The 22,853-nt window shown below is 42.7% G+C and overlaps 1 protein-coding gene across 7 annotated transcripts in view; it reads left to right on the top strand.

Moving 5' to 3' along the window:
* Positions 1 to 574: 574 nt before the first annotated feature.
* RNF157 (ring finger protein 157) overlaps positions 575 to 22,853 on the top strand; it is a 77,372-nt gene continuing 55,093 nt past the window's right edge. For all 7 annotated transcript variants that reach the window (XM_073886048.1, XM_073886046.1, XM_025859583.2 and 4 more), the window contains exons 1-2: positions 575 to 700; positions 21,954 to 22,072. In XM_073886048.1, coding sequence (XP_073742149.1) covers positions 613 to 700; positions 21,954 to 22,072 — 207 coding nt within the window. In that variant the 5' untranslated portion in view covers positions 575 to 612. The remainder of the gene's footprint in view (positions 701 to 21,953; positions 22,073 to 22,853) is intronic.

The following is a 22,853-nucleotide window of genomic DNA, read 5'->3' on the forward strand; positions in this document are numbered from 1 at the left end:
GCTACGACTGCGGGCCGGGGTCAGGGCCCGGGGGCCGGGGCGCCCCTCTGCCAGCTCCTGACCGCCGGCTCGCTGATGCCAGGGGCGGGGCTGGAGCAGCCTTCCCTCCGCCGGACGGCCGCGCACCGCCTTCGGGGCTCTGGGAGAATGGCGAGCATCCTCCGGGCCCGACTGTCGTCCGACCGGGATCCCGCAGACACCCCGGCCCCCGCCCGTAGCCTCGAGCCCCCAACCGGCTCCCCGCGCCGGGATCGCCGCCGCTCGCGCCGCATCCCACCGCCCATTGGCTGGCGCGCCGCCGACGCCCCGCCCCGCCCCGCCATTGGCCGCGGCCGCCGCGGGCCCCGCGCTCTAGCGGTCGCTGACATCACGCGGCCTGAGGTGGCGGCGGCGGCGGCGGCGGCGGCTGCGCCCCCGGCCCGGCCCGCAGCCCCCTTCGGCAGAGGCGCCGCCGCGGGGCCCGGCGGAGGATGGTGCGCAGCGCGCCGGGGGCTCCCCGCTGCCACAGCCGCAGCGCCGAGGCGGAGCCGGCCGCGGCGGGCAGCCGACCCCCGCACCGCGCGCGGGGCGAGCGGCCGCGGTGAGGCGCGAGGGTGGCGCGGGCGCAGCGCCATGGGGGCCCTGACCAGCCGGCAGCACGCGGGCGTGGAGGAGGTGGACATCCCGTCCAATTCCGTGTACCGCTACCCGCCCAAGTCCGGTGAGGGCCGGCGGGCGCGGGCCGGGGCGCCACCCGGGGCCGGGGGTGGGAGGTCTGCGGGCCGGTGCGCAGGGGTCCTTGGCTGGGTCGCCGCGGTGGCCGGCCGGCCCGCCGCCCGAGGACGCGAGCGGCCTGCAGGCCATGTGCCTGGTGGCAGAGACGCGTGCGGGGGGACTGCGGCTCCCGAGGGGCGGGGTGCCCGCGGCCCCGACGGGACCCCTCCTCCGCGCCCGGTGCGCCTTTTCCCCTCGGGAGCTGATCTCTCCAGGGATATTCAGCTTGATCTAGGGGAGGCGGGCCTGGCATCCGGCACCGGCGCCTGTGCTGGGAGGCCGGCCGGGGTCCGCGCATCCAGGCCTCTGGAGAGGGAGGCACGGGCCCAGGTTGGAAGTAGGTTTCTCAGGGCGAAGCTTCCGATGCCTGCTGGAGGATGGAGGCCCAGAATGCGTTTGCAGGGCTGCGCTTTTCAAGAGGCTGTCAGAAGCCAAAAGAAGTGTTTAACAGAAATGTTTGGGAGTCTTGAGTGTCAGAGTCAGCCGGGTTGTCCCTTTGCCAGAGTAGCGGCAGACCTGGTTTTTAGAATGCGGATTGCTTGGGGACAGGGCAGAGGTATTTAAAATGTATAGAAGTATTCCGTTTGTTTTCAGAATCATTAAAAAGGTAAATGTGTCCAACCTCTGGGTTGTGGCATAAAGCGTCAGAGGTGGAGGAGGATTTTGACAGCGAAGGATAGAGGATCACAAGTGGATTGAGCACCGGCCAATTCTGGACTGCTCGTGCATGACCTAACTCTATGCTCTTTATTTTTTATTGCTTTTCTCAAGACTTCTGGGGGACCGGTGGCTACCATCTTCTCTTTGGCCTAGGACCTGAGGAGGATTTTGGTGATCTTGGAGAGGTGTCAGAATTGGAGCCTTAGAATAAAGACATGCTAATGAGATGAGCTGGTTTCCCAGCAGTGTGTCCAGTCTGTGCCAGGTGGAAGCAGGGACCAGACAATGGACCTGCACCCTGCAGAGTGTCTGCGAGAGCTGTGTTTCTGATGCTTTTGTGCCAAAGCATGAATCCTTGCCGACATGAATATGATTAAGAGCTGTTTTAGAACAGTCTAAGATAAAGCTGCGGATCTTTAGCGTTTTAATAAAACTCTAGCTAATTACGACTATATGAAACCAATGCCAAAAGAAGCATGCACTTTGCTTTTTTTTTTTTTTTAAATTTCATTAGGTTGTTGTGTTTTTGTTTTTTTTTTAAAGATTTTATTTATTTATTTGACAGAGAGAGACACAGCGAGAGAGGGAACACAAGCAGGGGGAATGGGAGAGGGAGAAGCAGGCCTCCCGCCAAGCAGGGAGCCCGATGCGGGGCTCGATCCCAGGACCCTGGGATCATGACCTGAGCCGAAGGCAGACGCTTAACGACTGAGCCACCCAGGCGCCCCATGCACTTTGCTTTTTAATAGACAAAAATATGCACAAGTATTTGTGGGTTGCTTTTTTTTTCCCCCTGAAATCACTTAGCTTTTATTGATCACAATATGGAACATGTTTTGCTGAGCTTGGAGATTTCAGTAGAGTTTGCAGTCTCAGAAGAGGATTCACCCTCCCTTCACGTGTGGGAATTAGCATAGGTAAATCTCTGGAAGGCTGTTCCCCAAAGGTTAGTAATACAAGTATGAATCTTGGTTGATGATCATAAAAGGATCAAAAGGCCAAACTAAAACTTTTCTTAACCAAAACACTCAGTGCTAACTAACGGTCTGAAATAATTCTCTCCACTCCGTCCATGTTTTAAAAGTGTTAACTAGTTGTAAATCATTTCTAATTGGAAGTTATGTATGTGAGAAATCTTTACAACAAGGGGACCACATTATTTATGTTGAAGATAGAACACAAAAAATAAGAATCAGGAACGCCTGGGTGGCCCAGTTGGGTAGGCATCTGCCTTGGGCTCAGGCCACGATCAGGCTCCCTGCTCAACATGGAGTCTCCTCTCTCTCCCTCTGCCTCCCCCCTCCACCCCGGTTCTCTCTCTCTCAAATAAAAAAATAAAATCGTAAAAAAAAAAAAAAGAAAAGAATCATAACATTCAGGTCCCAGTCAGCAAACCTTTGTGTACTTGAGAATTTCCGTGAACTTGTTTATGCTCTAGTGTGGAGGCATCTCCCACCCTTCATCTGATCTTTAAATTGACCTGTTTTTTTGTAGAATGATAGTATTGTAGACCTGAAAGGAACCTTTGAGAGAATTTGGCCCAAGATACGCTCATCTCACCGATAAGAAAATGGAAGTCAGAGAAACAAATTGGTATGGCCAGGGTCTCGCAGTTAGTGCTCTTCTCTATAAGCCATCAGCCTCTGCCTTTCACAAGGAATTGGACTTGTGATGATTTGTGGAAAGGAAGCTGTTCTGTGCCAGGACTGAGACAAAACTCAAAGGCCTGTCCTTGTTGAAGGATCAGACTGGGTTGATTTTGAGAAGTCTTACCTTTTTAAAAAAAAAATATTTTATTTATTTATTTGACAGAGAGAAACAAGGTGAGAGAGGGAACCCAAGCAGGGGGAGTGGGAGAGGGAGAAGCAGGCTTCCCGCGGAGCTGGGAGCGCAATGCGGGGCTCCATCCCAGGACCTGAGCCGAAGGCAGACGCTTAATGACTGAGCCACCCAGGTGCCTGAGAAGTCTTCTTATCTTCAGTAGTGATAGAGCAAAGCAAATAGCAGAGTCTGCTTTCTTCAGGTGACCGGCTAAGCCGAGACCTCTGGCTCTCTGGAAAGTCTCAAGCTCTGCTGCCTGTGGAATAGTTTCAAAAAGCAGCTCTGTCATCCGTCCCTGTCTTGATGGTCACAGTGCCCAGCAGAATTGCTTTCCTTATTTTGTATTTTTAGAGGAACCCCTTAGTTTTGTATGCTCACTGAACTGGAAATATTTAGAAATTATTGAGAACGGTGGATTTCCTGTTGAAACTTAGGTTTCATTTTTTTAGAGATGGGGGAAATAAAATAGCCTAAATTTTTGACAATTATTTATTTTTGGGGGGCGCCTGGGTAGCTCAGTCAGTTAATTGTCGGACTCTTGATCTCAGCTCAGGTCTTGATCTCGGGGTCATGAGTTCAATCCCCACATTGGGCTCCACGCTGGGTGTGGACCTACTTTAAAAAAAAATACTTATTTTTTGAATAAGTAATATAAGTTACATGATTCAAAGTTTTTTTTATTTTTAAAGATTTTATCTATTTATTTAGGGAGGGAGCGTGAGTGGGGCGGGGGGGGGTGGACAGAGAGGGAGAGAAAGAATCTCCAGCAGACTCTGAGCAAAGCCAGAGGCCGGACTGGATCCCATGACCTTGAGATCATGACCTGAGCCGAAGGCAGACGCTTAATCGACTGAGCCACCCAGGCGCCCCCACGTTTCAAAATTTAATAGAATGAAAAGTCATGCAGTGAAAATCTTGTTCTCATTGTACTATTCATCTACCCATTTTCTTCCCATACACCTCCCCTCCCTGTGTAACCACTTTTGGTTTCTTTGGAATTCTTCCAGTTTCTGGTGCAGATAAAAGCATAACATACAATTTAGACTGTTCTGCACCTTTTTTCCCCACTTTTTAAAAAAGATTTTATATTTTTAAGTAGTCTCTATGCCCAGTGTGGGTCTTGAACTCACAACCCCGGGATCAAGAGTCACATGCTCTACCGACTGAGCCAGCCAAGTGTCCTTTTTTTTTTTTTTTTTTCACTTTTAGGGATTTTTGGGGTTTTTTTTTTTTTTTTCCCATATTGAAAGTTTCTGTTTTTTTTTTTTTTTAAGATTTTATTTATTTATTTGACAGAGAAGCACAGAGAGAGAGGGAACACAAGTAGGGGGAGTGGGAGAGGGAGAAGCAGGCGTCCTGAGGAGCAGAGAGCACAATATGGGGCTCGATCCCAGGACCCTGGGACCATGACCTGAGCTGGGATCATGACCTGAGCCGGAGGCAGACGCTTAAGGACTGAGCTACCCAGGCTCCCTGTTCTTTAACAGCTGTATAATATTCCTTTGTATGCTAATGCCCTGTTTTAACATAGTCTTCTGTTGATGAACATTTGGGAGCTTTTTGTTGTTGTTTTTTCAGTTTTTTACTGTTGTAAACAGTGCAGCAATGATGGATGTTATACAAATGTTCTTAGGTGATATTTGGCTTTCTTAATAAATACATGATTTTTAGTCATTTAAATAACAAGGCATGGTGGGAGCTCATTTCTAGATAGTATTTCTGCATTAGCATAGAAAGCTATTTATAGCACTGTTCTGCGTTTGGTTGTACCTTTGTGATTTTTGAGTTAGAAGCTATGCATGCTTTTAAATCCTTCTCTAAGATCTTCCCTTCTTTAAAAGCCCCTGATCATTTGTTTAGCAAAGGTATGGCTTTGCTGAGGTGGTTGTTTTTATGCATGCATGCTCATCTTTTGAAAGGGGTATCCACGTTAATAAAAGTCATTAGGCCTGTTTTCTCTATCCAGCAAGAAATGGGCATACTATAAAGACAATTTAATTCATTGTAATTCAGCACCTAATGAATCTAGTTTATTTCTTTCTACATATTTGAGTAAATTGAAAAACAAGAGTAATTCATTTTACTCAGGTTGTTTTTGTTGTTGTTGTTGTAAAGATTTTATTTATTTATTTATTTGACAGAGATAGTGAGAGCAGGAACACAAGCAGGGGGAGTGGGAGAGGGAGAAGCAGGCTTCCTGCCGAGCGGGGAGCCCGACGCGGGGCTTGATCCCAGGACCCTGGGATCATGACCTGAGCGGAAGGCAGACGCTCAACGACTGAGCCACCCTGGCGCCCCTTGCTCAGGTTGTTAAGAGCTAAACCTATTATAAAAATTCAGAATGGTAGCGTCCTGAGCAGTTAGCATCGTTATTCTCCAAATTTTTGTTACATTGGAGTACATATATGCTTGTCATGTGGGTCTGTCCTGTGGCAAGAGCAGTTTTTAAAGCATAGGTCATCAAGGTGCCTGGGTGGCGCAGTCATTAAGCGTCTGCCTTCGGCTCAGGTCATGATCCCAGGGTCCTGGGATCCAGCCCCGCATCAGGCTCCCTGCTCAGCGGGAAGCCTGCTTCTCCCTCTCCCGCTCCCCCTGTGTTCCCTCTCTCGCTGTGTCTCTCTGTCAAATAAATAAATAAAATATTTAAAAAAATAAATAAAGCATGGGTCATGTCTTTGTCCGTTAGTTATAAAAGTTTCTCTTAACTTTTAGGGACATTAATATTAGTTTTGACACCAAGGACTTAAAAATCTGGAACTCACTACAGAATAAAGAATTGTTTGGTTCTGGCACAGTTAGATACCTCAAAATTAAGTAAGTTCCCGAAATTCATAGTAAATACATTTAATACCATAAAAACCTCAGTGTTGCTCCATTTAATGATGAAGTCATCAAGATCAAGAGTTCAAATGCTAGTATTTTTTTTTTTGAGAGAGAGTGTGCATGCACACGTCCACGCATATGCATGCAAGTGGAGGGGAGGGGCACAGGGAGAGGGAGAGAGAGAATCTTAAGCAGGTTCCGCACCCAGTGCAGAGGCTGATGTGGCTCCATCTCAGGACTCTGAGGGTCATGACCTGAGCTGAAATCAAGAGTCTGTCGCTTAACTGACTGAGCCACCCAGGCGCCCCTCAAATGCTAGTATTATTTTTTTAAACACTTAAAATGTAGTACTTCTCCTGCTGTTGTTTTTTTTAAAGATCTTATTTATTTATTTGAGAGAGAGTGAGCGAGAAAGAGCATGAGCAGGGAGAGGGGTAGAGGGAGAAGCAGACTCCCCATTGAGCAGGGAGGCTTATGTGGGCCTCAAGCCTAGGACCCTGGGATTATGACCTGAGCCAAAGGCAGACGCTTAAAGACTGAGCCACCCAGGCACCCACCTCTTAAAACATCTAATATTTTTGCTCTGTTTGTACTTCACTTCATTATTAACAGACTGATTTCTTTCACTTCTTGATTTTGTCCTCAGATTTAGGGCCTTTGATTTCCTTATATGATGGTGGTTATGTTCTTTGGTTCTTTAGCATCTCTTTTCTCTTTCTGTTCATTACCATTAATGTACATTATTGAGCACCTGCTATGCACCAGTATGTAGATTCTGATCGTTGTGCTCATTGATTTTGATTCCTATGGCAAGCAGCAGGATAGCTCTCAAATCAACTTTGTAAGTCAGAATATGGGTCACAGAAGGGAGTATTAACAATACCAGCTATTTGTATTAACAATACAAGCTATTTGGTGGCAGAGTCATTTAGTATTCTCCAAGAAACAGAATCAGTAGGAGATATATGTATATTTTATTTTATTTTTTTAAGATTTTATTTATTTATTTGACAGAGAGAGAGATTACAAGTAGGCAGGCAGGCAGGCAGGCAGGGGGAGAGGGAGAAGCAGGCTTCCCGCTGAGCAGGGAGCCCGCTGTGGGGCCCAATCCCAGGACCTTGGGATCGTGACCTGAGCCGAAGGCAGATGCTCAACCGACTGAGCCACCCCGGCGCCCCAATATATGTATATTTTAAAAATATATGTGTCTCCCTTAAAATAAAAAGACTTATTTTAAGGAATTGGCTCCTGTGATTGTGGGGGCTGGCAAGTCTAAAATATTTAGGGCCCGCCAGCAAGCTGGAAACTCAGACAAGAGTTGATATGGTCTTTTTTTTTTTTTTTAAGATTTTATTTATTTATTTGACAGAGAGAGACCAAGCGAGAGCGGGAACACAAGCAGGGGGAGTGGGGGAGGGAGAAGCAGGCTTCCGGCTGAGCAGGGAGCCCGATGTGGGGCTCGATCCCAGGACCCTGGGATCATGACCTGAGCTGAAGGCAGACGCTTAACGACTGAGCCACCCAGGCGCCCCTTTAGGAATAAATTTAACATCAGAAGTATAAGACTTGTATACTGAAAATTCTAAAATGTTGCTGAGATTGGTGCTTTAACTAAAGAAGTTTAAAAAGATCTAAGTAATTAAACATTTCATGTTGGAAAACTCAATATTGTCAAGATGCCAACGTTCTAAAAATTGAGTCAAAATCCCAACAGACTTTTTTTAAAATAAATTGACCAGCTGATTCTTATATTTACATGCACATGCATGCACAAAGATTTAGATTATCTAGAACAACTTTGAAAAGGAAGGATGGAGCGCCTGGCTGGCTCAGCTGGTAGAGCATGTGACCGTTGATCTCCAGGTTGTAATTTCAAGCCCATCGTTGGGTGTAGAGATTACCAAGAAATAAAATCTTAAACAAACAAAAGGAAGAACAAAGTTGGAGGACTTTCACTACCCAATTTAAAACATTATTATAAAACCAGAGTGTGGTATTGGCACAACAAAAGGTATATAGATCAATGGAAGAGATTTGCAAGTCAGAAATAAAACCTTATATTTACGTTCAATTGATTTTGACAAAAGTACCAAGACAAAGGGTGCCTGGGTGGCTCAGTCGGTTATGATCTTCTTCGGCTCAGGTCCAATCTTGGGGTCTTGGAATGGAGCCCTGCATTTAGCCCCAGTGGGCTCCGCGCTCAGTCTCTCTCTCTCTCTCTCTCTGCCCCTCCCCTCGCTTGTGCTCTCTGTCTCTCAAATAAATCTTTTTTTTTTTAAGATTTTATTTATTTATTTGATAGAGAGCACAAGCACGGGAACGGCAGGCTCCCCACTGAGCAGGGAGCCTGATGGGGGGCTCAATCCCAGGACCCTGGGATCATGACCTGAGTCGAAGGCAGACGCTTAACCGACTGAGCCACCCAGGTGCCCCAATAAATAAAATCTTTAAAAAAAAAAAAAGTACCAAGGCATTTCAACAGGAAAAGAATAGTGGGTGGTTTTGTTTGTTTGTTTGTTTGTTTTTGTTTCAACAAATGATGCTGGAACATTTGGATAATAAGCAAAAAAAAAAATGAACTTAAACTCTTCACATCATCAAAAATTAACTCAGAATGGGTCATAGAATGAAAACACAAGTCACAGAACGGGAGAAAATATTTGTAAATCATATATATGATAAGGGATTTGCATCAAGAATATATAAAGAACTTGTACAATTCAATAAGAAAAAGACAACCCAACTGGAAAGGGAACAATGGTCTTGAATAGACCTTTCTCCAAAAAAGGTTATACAAATGGACAATAAGCACATGAAAAGATGCTCACCCTCATTAGCCATTAGGGAAATGCAAATCAAATCTACAATTAGATAGCACTTCACACCCACTAGGTTGGCTATAATCAATATAAGAACTAATAACAACAAGTTTAGTGAGAATGTAGAGAAATTAAAACTCTGGTGGAAATGTAAAATAGTGCAGTTGTTTTGGAAAACTGTTTCACATTTGCTTAAATGATTCAGTATTTCCACTTCTAGGTATATATATATGCCCAAGAAAAATGAGGAATAAATAAATCCACACCAAAATGTGTACATGAATGTTCATAGTAGCATTTTTCATAATAGCTAAAAGGTGGAAATAACCCAGGTGTCCATCAACTGGCAAATGGAATAGCTGATAAAATGTGGTAAGTCCATACAGAACATTATTTGGCAATAACAGGGACTGAAGTATTGGTATTTGCTTCACCATGGATGAACCTTGAAAATATTAATGTTAAGTGAAAGAAGCCAGCTGCAAAATCGTGTATGTTGTATAATCCCAAATGTCCGTGAGAGGCAAATCCATTGAGACAGAAAGTAGATTGGCGAGTGTCAGTGGCTGGAGGGAGGGGGAAATGAGTGACTGCTAATGGGTTTCTTTTTGGGATAATGAAAATGTCCTAAAATTGTGGTGAATAGTTGCATAACTCTTTCCAATATACTAAAAAAGAATTGGATAGTACACTTTAAATAGGTGAATTGTATGGTGTGTGATTATATCTCATTAAGCTGTTTAGAAAAACGGGCCTAAATGTAAGAATGAAAACCATAAAACCCCTAAAAGAAGATATAGGAGAAAACATTTGATTCAGGATTAGGCAAAGAGTTCTTTGATATAGCATCAAAAGCACAATCCAGAAGAGAAAAAACTGGTAAATTGGATTTCTTCAAAATTAAGAATGGGGCGCCTGGGTGGCTCAGATGGTTAAGCGTCTGCCTTCGGCTCAGGTCATGATCCCAGGGTCCCGGGATCGGGTCCCGCATCGGGCTCCCTGCTCAGCGGGAGCCTGCTTCTCCCTCTGCTTCTCTATCTCTCTCTCCCTCTGTCTCTCATGAATAAATAAAATCTTAAAAAAAATAATAATAATAAAAAAAATTAAGAATGTTTCTGCTTCAAAAGACATTAAGAATCTGAAAACACAAGCCACCTTCTGAATGAAAATATTTGCAAAACACACAGATAAAGGATTTGCATCCAGAATGTACCAAGAACTTGAACAACTCAGTATTAAAAAGACAACCCAATTTAAAAATGGACAAAAGAGGGGCGTCTGCATGGCTCAGTTAAGTGTCAGACTTTTGATCTCAGCTCAGGTCTTGGTCTCAGGGTCGTGGGTTCAAGCCCCACGTTGGGCTCCACGCCAAGCGTGGAGCCTACTTAAAAAATAAAAATGGACAAAAGAGTTGAATAGAGATATCACCAAAGAAGATACAAGAATGGCTAATAAACCCATGAAAAGGGACGCCTGGGTGGCTCAGTTGGTTAAGCAGCTGCCTTCAGCTCAGGTCATGATCCCAGGGTCCTGGGATCGAATCCTGCATGAGCAGGGAGCCCGCTTCTCCCTCTGCCTGCCACTCCTCCTGCTTGTGCTCTCTCTCTCTCTCTGACAAATAAAAAAATAAGATCTTTAAAAATAAGTAAATAAATAAACCCATGGAAAGATGCTCAATACCAGTAGTTGTTAGGGAAATAAAATTAAAACCACAATGAGGTAGTACTTCACAACCAAGAGGATAGCTACAGTAAAAAAGACAATGTCAAATGTTGGTGAGAATGTAGAGAAATTGCAATACTTGTGCATTGCTGTTGGGAATGTAAAACGGTAACAGCCACTTTGGAAGAGTTTGGGCAAGTCTTAAAATGTTAAACATAAATTTACCTTATGATCTAGCAATTCCACTCCCAAAAGATTCACACACAGACATATATACAAATGTCCATAGCAGCACTGTTCATAATAGCCAAAAAATGGGATATAATCCAAATGTTCATCAGCTGGTGAATGGATTAACGAAATGAGATATATTCATACAATGAAATGCTATTCAGCAACTTAAAGGAATGAACTAGTGATACATGCTGCACTACATGGATTAACCTCAAAAACATTGTGTTAAGTGTAAGAAAGCAGATGTAAGACTATATTATATGAATCCATTTCTATGAAATGTCTAGAAAAGGCAAATTTATGGAGATAGAAAACAGCAGTGTTTGCCTAAGGCTGGGGAACAGAGTAGGAGTTGTAAACAGGCATGAAGGAACATTTTGGGGTAATGAAAGTGTTTTCAGCTGGATTGTGTGATATTTACCAAAGTTACTGAGTTGTACGATAGATGAATTTTATGCTGTGTATAGTATACCTCAATAAAGCTGTTAAAAATAACAGTACAGAGGGGTTTATGCCAACTGAATAAAATACAGAGAAGAACTTGATCAGTTAGGGTAGAATTCTTGGGAGCAATGGCTCGTCTGAACACACTGAAGGGCTCCCAGATAGTCCAAGGGGAAGAATAGTATTTGTAATGGCCGGGAGGTTGCCGGTGTGCTTTTTAAAAATTTTTAAGTTTTTATTTTAATTTTTAAAGATTATTTTATTTTATTTATTTTTTTAAAGATTTTATCTACTTATTTGAGAGAGAGAGCGCACAAGCCGGGGAGAGAGGCAGAGGGAGAGGGAGAAGCAGACTTCCCACTGAGCAGGGAGCTCAACATGGGGCTCGATCCCAGGACTTCAGGATTATGACCTGAGCCGAAGGCAGACGCCTGACTGACTGAGCCAGCCAGGTGCCCCTAAAGATTATTTCATTTATTTGTTTTATTTTTATGTAATCTCTACATCCAACACGGGGCTCAAACTCACAACCCCACAATCAAGAGACATGCTGTCCGGACTCAGCCAGCCAGGTGCCCCTTTAAGTTTTTATTTTAATTCCAGTTAGTTGCATACAGTGTTATATTAGTTTCAGGTGTCCTTGCCAGTGTTCTTGATGGATTTAGAGAATAACAAATAGATTAGTTGGTTGAGGCAGAGAATTCTCCTAAAAGAAGGGTAGTGAGAAATAAAATTTGGGAAGGGGGTAGGAAGCAAAAGAAAAGAACCAGATGGTGTTCTAAGGAAGATTTATCTCTTAGAGATATAGGTTGTAGGGAGAAAAAGACTAGAAGCATAGAGATTTTCTAGGGAACTATAACCTGATAATCCACTGTCATCGAACTTGGAAAGGGCTGAGGTCTTGACAAGGATGCTTTGCACAAAAGTACACATTCAGTGTTTGTGTAGTTTTGATGACTATGACATTTTTAACCTGAGTGAGCAGAGAAGTGAAGCACCACTGACAGAAATTGGGAATCTGGGGCAGAAACTGCTTTTAAAGTGAGTCCCATCGAGTCCCACATCGGGCTCCCTGCTCAGCGGGGAGTCTGCTTCTCCCTCTGACCCTCCCCCCTCTCATGTGCTCTCTCTATCTCATTCTCTCTCTCAGATAAATAAATAAAATCTTCAAAAAAAAAAATAAAGTGAGTCCCAAATGTCAGCCGGGGCTTTACTGCTCCTCAAAATCTAGGCAAATTAGACAGAAACCCACCCACTCCCCCAAATCATAGACTGTAGACTTCTCATGCCCCTTCCAAGATTTCTGTGAATTCCCAAATGACCCATGGCACAACCATGTTGGCTCCTGAGCTCCAGCTTGCTGTCCCTGCCCAACAATAAATGTGACTTCAGTCCATTCCTCAGTTTCTCCAAAAAATTCCGTTCGCATAAAGTATTCAAAGTGTAGATTCTACTAAATATTTGTGGAGGGTGATGAAGTTGGGGTTTACATTGCAGAAATACAAAGGCATAGTAAGCATCATCACCCTAAACTGTACTTCAGCTGGGGAGTTTCACTGGCTGTTGAGTTCACCAACCTGAGCCTTTCTTCATCCTAATGTTTCTTTCCTCCTACCTCTCCTTTTTTGACTCTTCTCCTTACCCTTTCCTCTGAGAAAAGAAATTACAAAGCCATTTGAGTTGCATCAATAAGCAACAAATGTACCCGTGCCCTTGGTGTATTGCTCTCCATTCTAAGTAGCTCATTAAGGTATATTCCAAAAAAGATCATGCCTTTGCTAAGAGGAGTTCTGGTGACAGCTCTTAAGATAAAATGCTCTTTATTCCCCCTCTCCCAGAAAAAAAAAAAAAAGGTTATTCATTGAATTTGAAGCAAAGATAGGATATCTAGGTGAAAAGATATGGCAGGTGGTTAAAGATTTGGACTGAAACTCCAAAGAAAGATCAGGGGAAAATGTTTGGGAGTATGGGAAAAGAGAAGCCAGTGTGTGTTAATTGCCCACTGGGCCTAACAACAATCTCTTGAAAGAGGTGTTACTATCCGTTTTATAGATAAAGAACCCAAAGCCCCCCAAAAGTTAAATAACTTGTCCCAGGTGACCCAGTGGAGGAAGGCAGCACCGGGATCAAATTCAGCTGTTTTAAATCAGAGCCTCTGATTTGATTCTGCGAGGGAGAGAATGAAAGAAAGGGAGAGACCCGAGCTCTTGAAGACACACCCAGGTTTGTGGGCTGCGTGAGAGCGTGACACAAGTTTTAGGTAGGAAGAGACTCAGAACCATGAGGATTTTGGAAGCCGAGGGGAAAAGAGCCTCAGAAGTGAGCATGGAAGTCCTCCGAGCATTCATAAGGTGAGTGAAGCGTGAGGATACACTTGGGCTGCTGGGTGTCCCAGGGAAGAGTTTCAGTAGAGTGGTGGAAAGCACCGTAAGGGTTTGTGGAGTCACTGGGTGTGGGCGGGAGCAGACAGGAACGACAGATGGGTGGCCAGTGGGCGGATTGTAAGGCACGGCACGTGGAACTCTCTTTTGTATTTGTTTTCTAAGTCGAGAAGACCAGAATATGCTTGCAGCACGAGGCAAGTAAAAAGCCCGTGGAAAGAGGAATAGAAACAGAGAAAGAGGTTGTTGATGAGGTCTCGAGGAGGTAGAGACAGTTGGGGATGGGAACTCAAGTGGAAAAGTTAACTTTGGAACGGGGAGAGAAGGACTACCTTCTTGAGGCCAGAAGAAAGGATGGATAGACATAGAGGGAAGTTGTAAGGTTTTGAAACTTGTGTAATGTTGAAGGGTTTTGAGGGAATGTCACAAAGTAGAAGGAAGCCAGGTAGGGGGGTCAGGGTTGGGACCTTGAGAATGGGGGGAAGGTTTGGATCTGTTGACATGTTCCTTGCTTCAAATACTGTAAAGTTACAGTTGTTAAAACTATATGGTACTCAAACAAACAAACGTCATTGTGCTTGTTCAGAATAGAATGGAGTCCAGAGCTAGGTATATATAGCATGATAAAAATAGATTTTCAATTTAGTGGGGGAAATGGAACATCCAATAAATGGTGTTAGTAAAGTTTCCTGTCTGGAAAAAAATGATTAACACCTTATCCTACACAGTCCATAAGGACAAATCCAGATGTAAAAACAATCAAATAGCAACAATAATACCACCCAGGAGGGAAAAAAGCAAGCATGCAATGTAAACTAGAGAGTAGGGAATGTTCATCAGTAGAGAACCGGTTAATTAAATCTGGATGCTCGATGGGAATATAGTGTAATGGATAAGAGTACACATAGGCATTCTGGAATAAAAATAGCTGGATTTCGGACCCGACACTGCCTCTTACTACCTGTGTGATCTTGGATAAATTACTTCCTTTCTCTGTGCATTTATCATCAGTTCTGTAAAAAAAAAAAAAAAAATCACCTACCTGATAGGGTTGTTGTGAGGAATAATCTATTTGGTACCTGATAGTACAGTGCTGGGACATAGTAAGTCTTCAATATGAGTTATTGTTAGGTAGTCCTTAGGAATAATGAGTTCAATCCATAAGTGGACATGGAAGGATGCCTACAGTACATTAGGCAAAAAAAAAAAAAGTGCAGATCAGTATGTGTAATATCCCAATTAAGTTAAAAAAGAAAAAACAGAAAACCCGAACGTGTTTATATACGTGTAGGAAAATCTGTAAGGCCACAAACCAGTTGTTAATAGTGGAGTTACTTCTCACGGAGTTGAATTAGATTATTGCTTTTTAAATTACATACTTCTATGTATTTTCATTTTCTGCAAAAGGCATGTTTTACTTGTGTAAATTTTTTTTAAGATTTTATTTATTAGCATGAGCAGGGGGGAGGGGTAGAGAGAGAGGGAGAAGCAGACTCCCCCCTGAGCAGGGAGCTTGATGAGGGACTCAATCCCAGGAGCCCGGGATTATGACCTGAGCCAAAGGCAGACACTTAACTGACTGAGCCACCCAGGTGCCCCTAGGTGAAGATTTTTCAAATACATGAAGACCTAATAGAATTCCCATAGCCAATTTTCTCATTTTTTAATTTTGTATAAAATTAGTTTTTAAATACAATTCCATTTTCTGTAGTAATCGAGTATACAGCTCCATTAGTTCAAAAGCAAATAGTTGAAGATTAATATTTTTCACTTACAGGCAGGATATTTGTTTTACTGTGACATCAATAAAAATAAAAAGAAGGGAAGATTGCTTCCCTATCAAAATACCATCAACATTTTTCACAGAGCTGGAACAAATAATCCTAAAATTTGTATGGAATGAGAAAAGACCCTGAACAGCCACAGGAATGTCAAGAAAGAAACCAAAGCTGGTGGCATCACAATTCCGGACTTCAAGCTATATTACAAAGCTGCGATCATCAAGACAGCCTGGTACTGGCACAAAACATAGTGGAATAGAATAGAGAACCCAGAAATGCACCCTCAACTCTATGGTCAACTCATCTTTGACAAAGCAGGAAAGAATGTCCAATGGAAAAAAGACAGTCTCTTCAACAAATGGTGTTGGGCAAATTGGGCAGCCATGTGCAGAAGAAGGAAACTGGACCATTTCCTTACACCGTACACAAAAATAGACTCAAAATAGATGAAAGACCTAAATGTGAGACAGGAATCCATCAAAATCCTAGAGGAGAACACAGGCAGCAACCTCTGTGACCTAAGCCACAGCAACTTCTTGCTAGACATGCCTCCAAAGGCAAGGGAAACAAAAGCAAGAATGAACTATTGGGACTTCATCAAGATAAAAAGCTTTTGCACAGCAAAGGAAACAGTCCACAAAACCAAAAGGCAACCTACAGAATGGGAGAAGATTTTTGCAAATGTTTTATCAGATAAAGGGTTAGAATCCAAAATCTATAAAGAACTCATCAAACTCAACACCCAAAGAACAAATAATCCAATCAAGAAATAGGCAGAAGATTGGGGTACCTGGGTGGCTCAGTCGTTAAGCATCTGCCTTCGGCTCAGGTCATGATCCCGGGGTCCTGGGATCGAGCCCCGCGTCGGGCTCCCTGCTCGGCAGGAAGCCTGCTTCTCCCTCTCCCACTCCCCCTGCCTGTGTTCCTGCTCTCGCTCTCTCTCTCTCTCTCTCTGTCAAATAAATAAAATCCTAAAAAAAAATAGGCAGAAGACATGAACAGACATTTCTCTGAAGAAGATATACAAATGGCCAACAGACACATGAAAAAGTGCTCAACATCACTCAGCATCAGGGAAGTCCAAATCAAAACCTCAATGAGATACCACCTCACACCAGTCAGGATGGCTAAAATTAACAAATCAGGAAATGACATGTTGGTGAGGATGCAGAGAAAGGAGAACCCTCCTACGCTGTTGGTGGGAATGCAAGCTGGTGCAGCCACTGTGGAAGACAGTATGGAGGTTCCTCAAAAAGTTAAAAAAATAGAGCTACCCTACAACCCAGCAATTGCACTACTAGGTATATACCCCAAAGATACAGATGTAGTGAAAAGAAGAGCCATATTCACCCCAATGTTCATAGCAGCAATGTCCACAATAGTCAAACTGTGGAAAGAGCCCAGTTGTCCATCGACAGATAAATGGGTAAAGAAGATATGGTATATATATGGAATGGAATATTACTCAGCCATCAAAAAATTGAAATCTTGCCTTTGCAAAAATGTGGATGGAACCAGAGGGTATTATGCTAAGTGAAATAAGTCAATCAGAGAAAGACAATTATCATATGATTTCACTCATATGTGCAATTTAAGAAACAAAACAGGAGCATAGAGGAAGGGAGAGAAAGATAAAATAGGACATAATCAGACAGGGAGACAAGCCATAAGAGACTCTTAACCATAGGAAACAAACTGAAGGTTGCTGGTGGAGGATGGAGTAACTGGGTGATGCCCATGATGTAATGAGCACTGGGTGTTATGTATATCACTGACCTCTACCTCTGAAACTAATAATACACTGTATGTTAGTTAACTGAATTTAAATTTTTTAAAAAAGGGAAGATTGGTTATAGATCTTGCAATAAAAACTCCCACTTAGCATAAGATAGCAGCTAAAATCCCAAATACATTTTACTTTATCATTTAATCCACACAAATTATCAAAATTTTTTGCCTGCTCAACATTTTTGTTTTAGTTTTATAAAACAAAGTTTCCATGACTTAAAAAGTTTAAAATCTTTGATTTGCAATTGTGCTATGACAGTAAATAAATTGCTATTACTTAGAGGCCTAAACAATTTTTTTTCCCTAAGCCTGTTTCTATAGGCAGACATACTTCAGTAATTTCACAGATTTGAAAGAAAAGGTTTTTTTAATTAGCATTTTTGTTAACATGTAGGGTACCCATAAAGTTTAATGTGTACAATGTGATGATTTGATATGTGTATATCTTGTAAAAGGCACACAGAGTTGTAGAAAAATGGGAAATAGGTTTAATTGTTCTTCATTGTGTGATGTTATACTTCATAGCAGTTTGGTGGCAAATGTCAGAATATCTCATTGGGCCAGATGAGATCAATAAATTATGGGATCAATTGAGCAATATTTAATTTCACTGTGATGTTAGGAATATGCCCTAATAGCTTACATTCATTGGGTAAATTATTTAAAACAGTGTTTTATTTTTTAAGTAATTTTATTTTTTTTTTAAGTAATTTTATTTTTAAGTAATCTCTACACCCAACGTGAGGCTTGAACCCACAACCCCAAGATCAAGAGTCTCATGCGCTGCCGACTGAGCCAGCCAGGCGCCCCAAGATAGTGAATTCTAACTGAGGTATTTTGTTGTTCGCATGATGAGGAACAAATAGTTGTATTTTTCTTTGTGGGCAGTTGAAGTCAATTTATTGATTTGGACTCTTGGTTCAAAAGTTGTCCTTAGGGGCACCTGGGTGGCTCAGTTGTTAAGCGTCTGCCTTTGGCTCAGGTCATGATCCCAGGGTCCTGGGATCGAGCCCCGCGTCGGGCTCCCTGCTCTGTGGGGAGCCTGCTTCTCCCTCTCCCACTCCCCCTGCTTGTGTTCCTTCTCTCGCTGTCTCTCTCTCTCTGTCAAATAAATAAATAAATAAAAATCTTAAAAAAAATACTGAACTTGGATTACTGTTGGACATTCTAGACCAAACCTTATTTTTTTTCTTTATTTCTTTTTACTGTAGTGAAAAATATGTAACATTAAATTTATTATCCTACCATTTTTAAGCTTATAGTTCAGTAGTGTTAAGATCGCTAGAACTTTTTCTTCTTGCAAAACGGAAACTCTATACACTTTAAACACTAACTCCCTCTTCTCCCACTCATACCTTATGTTTTAAATATAATTTTGGAGATCTGTGTATGATGTGTTTTCTTTTTTTTCCCCTTTCCTGAGATGTAATTGACATTTAACATTGTGTCAGTTTAAGATGTACAACGTGATGATGTGATATATGTCTGTCTTGTAAAATGATTACCACAAGATGTATCTTCTTAAATCCCACAAAGAAATTGAATATGAATTTTGGTTAAGAAATTATAGCTAACTTGGGGCGCCTGGGCGGCTCAGTCGGTTGAGCATCCGACTCTTGATTTTGGCTCAGTTCATGATCTCAGGGTCGTAAGACTGAGCTCTGTGTTGGGTTCCATGCTAGGTGTGGAGCCTGCTTAAGAGTCTCTCTCTCCCTCTCCCTTGGCCCCTCCCTCCCCCCCTCAAAAAATAAATAAGAAATTATAGCTAGCTAATAATGAAAAACTTGCAGTTTATCCATTAGTCATATATGTCCGTATTAGCAAACAGGCAAAGTATTGTAGTATAGCTCTTTTTCCCTACCATTTCTGATTTTAGAGCATGGTTCATGCTAAGAAGTAAAAATGTGCACAAGCTGTCCAAAAGGTGTTTTTTTCAGGAACTGTTAGTGTGTTAGGTGTTACTGTCTGCTGATATGGTAGCTATACAAGACTCTGCACTGGTTCATCCCTTTAGACAGCTGGGGCAAATAGACAGAAAGCTTTATCCAGGCTGCAGATGGCGGATTTGTTCTGTCTCACTAGCCTAACTAGGACAAGTTATTAGACGTGTCCATTTCAAAAGAAAGCAACAAGCCAGCTTTTGGTTGCCTTAAGCTCATTTTTTCTTTTAACTGGTAAGGTACTTTTATTTTAAGTGCACCAAGGGAGATCATCTTTTCAAAGGAATTTTGTACCAACTCTGCTACTGAAATGAAAAGTCCTTTTTTCATCTCTCAAATATTGACCCTAATTTTAAATCTTTGTATATTTGTGTTCTTGATTTTTAATGTAAGGCAAAACTACAATTAGCTTTATACTGCTTTCTTGGTAATTTCTTCTCTTTTAATATTACGGCAAAAAAAAAAAAGCCATTTCCAAAAGAACCCTATCACCACCTTTAACCCTAGGTCCCCCAAGTCATTAGTGTTCTCCTCTTGCTGGGATCAATCACTACCACCTGTAAGTTGATTTTCTGTCTGGATTTCATTGTCCCTTCATCTCTCACCTGACGGTTCACACATGCTAGAAACTCAGCATGTCCCATACTGAACTGAACCGTATAGCTCCAGACACCAAACCTGCTTCTCTCCATTCTTTATTCATGTCTTGGGCAAGCCATCCATCAGTGTAAAATCTTTTTATTTTATTTTATTTTAGGAATTTCTATCCCCAACGTGGGGCTCAAACTCACGACATGGGAATCAAGAGTCACACGCTCTACCAACTGAGCCAGCGAGGCTCCCAAAAATCTTTACCTTTTAAAATTTCAACTAATGTATAATAAATATATAATCTCTAATGTATAGAAGATATATTTTGGTAAGGTTCAATAGTAAATGACTTAATTATTTGAGATGGCTGTTTCTACTTAAGGCAACTGGGCACCTCCCCCCTCTATAAATTATGCACTTGGAAAATAGGGCTTGCAAGTGCTCGACATAAATAATTGATAATTAAGCTTTTCTAAGTGATGAACTTCACTGTTGTATCACTGCAGATGGCTGCCGTTTGTATTTTTCAGTTTTGGTGGAGGAACTCGTGAAAGTTCCTCAGTGATAGATTTCGGCTGCTTTTACTCTCAAATAATGTTTTCCTACTTGTTGTTTAATTAAAGAATTGCCTCACTTTGTGGTGAGTGATTTTATCCACATTGCTTTGTGTAATAAGTGTTTCTAGACTAAAGCTCCATGGGAAGAAAACCCAAGAATGAATATTTGGTTCAGTTTTTCTGTTAGAATTTTCTTCTCTGTCTTCCTTCCTGTGGCTTCTTCACAGGCTGAAAGTGCTGAATCTCGTTTTTAGTTTGCAGTAAACTTTCTCTCTCTCTTTTTTTTTAAGATTTTATTTATTTATTTATTTGAGAGAGCGAGAATGAGAGAGAGAGAGAGCACATGAAAGGGGAAGGGTCAGAGGGAGAAGCAGACTCCCTGCTGAGCAGGGAGCCCGGCGTGGGACTCAGTCCCGGGACCCCAGGATCATGACCTGAGCTGAAGGCAGTCGCTTAACCGACTGAGCCACCCAGGCGCCTGCAGTAAACTTTCAACAAAAGTTGAAATTGGTTTGGAAAATGTATCTATACCCTCACCGTGTGACAGATGACGATGAAGCCTCTCACTGTTTCAGAAGTTCTTTGGGTTAATCCAGGAATTGGGGTATGTGAGGAGAGCCTTGAGAAGGCGTTTTGTGACATAAGTCCTTCCCTTCGGATGGCTTACCTTCCTGGGAGTATTTAGATTATAGAAATTTGGGTTAAGAGGCATTCATTTAGTCATCGAGGTTGGAAAGTATTCCCGAACGGAATTCGCAGCGTTACCTAGGCCTCCCATGGTGACTTACCAGTGCTGTCATGTCCTGGCACAGTTCCTCGTCTGTCCGGGGGGCGAGGCAGACGGGGATTCTGACCCCTGGCTGCTGATCGCCTCTAGTTATTATAGTGTTAGAAATATCCCTGCCTCCTGGCTAGTCAGGGTGGGGCAAAGAGCACCTGCCGTAACTGACATCCCTGAAACCCTGGCCATTCACAGTTAATGAATTTGAGACTGAGGGTGTGTGTACACGTGTGTGTGCATGCAGGTGTATCTGTATCATAGCACTGAACTATTGTCCTGTTAAACTCCATAATCTGTGTGGCAATTGGTAGGTAAAGGCAAGGACAGCTGTATTATTTACATTCGTATTTTCCTGTTAACAATCATTTTGAAGCACATATGAAAAAGGAAGAGCCTTCACTGGAAAGGGTTATAGAGGTATATACGTAGTGGTAGGCAGGTACTGAGACTTCTGTGTATAGGTACGAGCTGGCTTAGGAAAATCCAGGCAAAGAAATGTATGTGTGTGTATACAGGCTGATACCTGTAGTTAAGATTCCTGAATATACAGAGGATAGAAAGTAACCACTTCAAGTTTAAGGGGAAAAAAAAAAACAGGAACAAAATACATGTATATGTTCATGAATGTGCACTGAGGGGCCTTCTGGTCTTTTGGCGGATGGTATTATAGACAGATCATGACAAGGATTCAATTAATAATGTTAAAAGGAAAATTGATCTATTTATGTTGGGTATCTTGGGTTCTCACTGCTATGATTTTGCTTATTTTGTGCCACTGTCCCAAATCCAGAGACAATTCTCTTGGGGTTACCAGTTACACTAATTATTTGTTTGAAGGGTTAACATTTTTGAGTTGGCTTTTTTACTTGGTTTAGTGTGACTGGTTTCTGTTTGATGTTTCTGTCTCTCCCGGTCTAGGAAGCTATTTTGCCAGCCACTTCATTATGGGAGGAGAGAAGTTTGACTCCACGCACCCTGAGGGTTACCTATTTGGAGAGAACAGTGATCTGAACTTCCTGGGGAACAGACCAGTAACGGTATGGTGATAACCTGTTTACTTCCAGGTGGGGCTTCGGTGGCCAATTCAAACAGTCTTATAAAAATAAAGTTTGTAATCACTGGCTCAGCAGTGTCTATAGCTTGGTGTGAGTTGAGAGGGGCCCTGGGAGCCAGACGACAGCCCCTTTGCTGGCAGTGGGTCTCTTGTCACTAGAGGCTGACCTGTGGAAGGGCTGCTGGAGTCTGCCTAAGGGTGAGGACATGTCACATGCTCTGGCTGTCCTACGGATTCTTGTCTCTGCCTAAATGCCACCTCCACAGACAGCCCTCCCTCCCAGCTCTGCTAGCGCATCCTCACCTTGCTTTTTTCCTTCTTCATAGCACCTTAACAGCATATAGGCTTTTATTTCTGTCTTGCCCTGTTTATTATCTGCCTTCTCTTTTAGAATGTAAACTTCACAGGACAGGAGGTGTTTTTACTGTTGCACCCCAGCACCTAGAACAAAGCCTGGTACATACTGACAAGCCCTTAAAGATTTGTTGAATGAATGACCGAAAAGTTTTCCCTTGATATCTGAATTGATATTAGACTATGTCTCTGTTCATTCAACTCATTCCATAAACTCTTATGGAGCAACCTCTCTGCACCCAGCTGAGGCTTCGGAAGAATGGCTGCCATATGGCTTGTGAGTAGCCGCTGTGAGCCAAGGAAGGTCCTCGAGACTTTTCAGACATTATTCCTAATCTTCATAAGGAACCACCTGACAGATTTATCATTATTCCTTTTTTTTTTTAAGTAAGCTTTATGCCTAACGTGTG

The sequence above is a fragment of the Callorhinus ursinus genome, unplaced genomic scaffold (genome assembly GCF_003265705.2).
Source record: "Callorhinus ursinus isolate GAN/ISIS: 27379988/994484 unplaced genomic scaffold, GSC_fseal_2.0 scaffold68, whole genome shotgun sequence".
In the NCBI taxonomy this organism is placed as follows: Eukaryota; Metazoa; Chordata; class Mammalia; order Carnivora; family Otariidae; genus Callorhinus; species Callorhinus ursinus.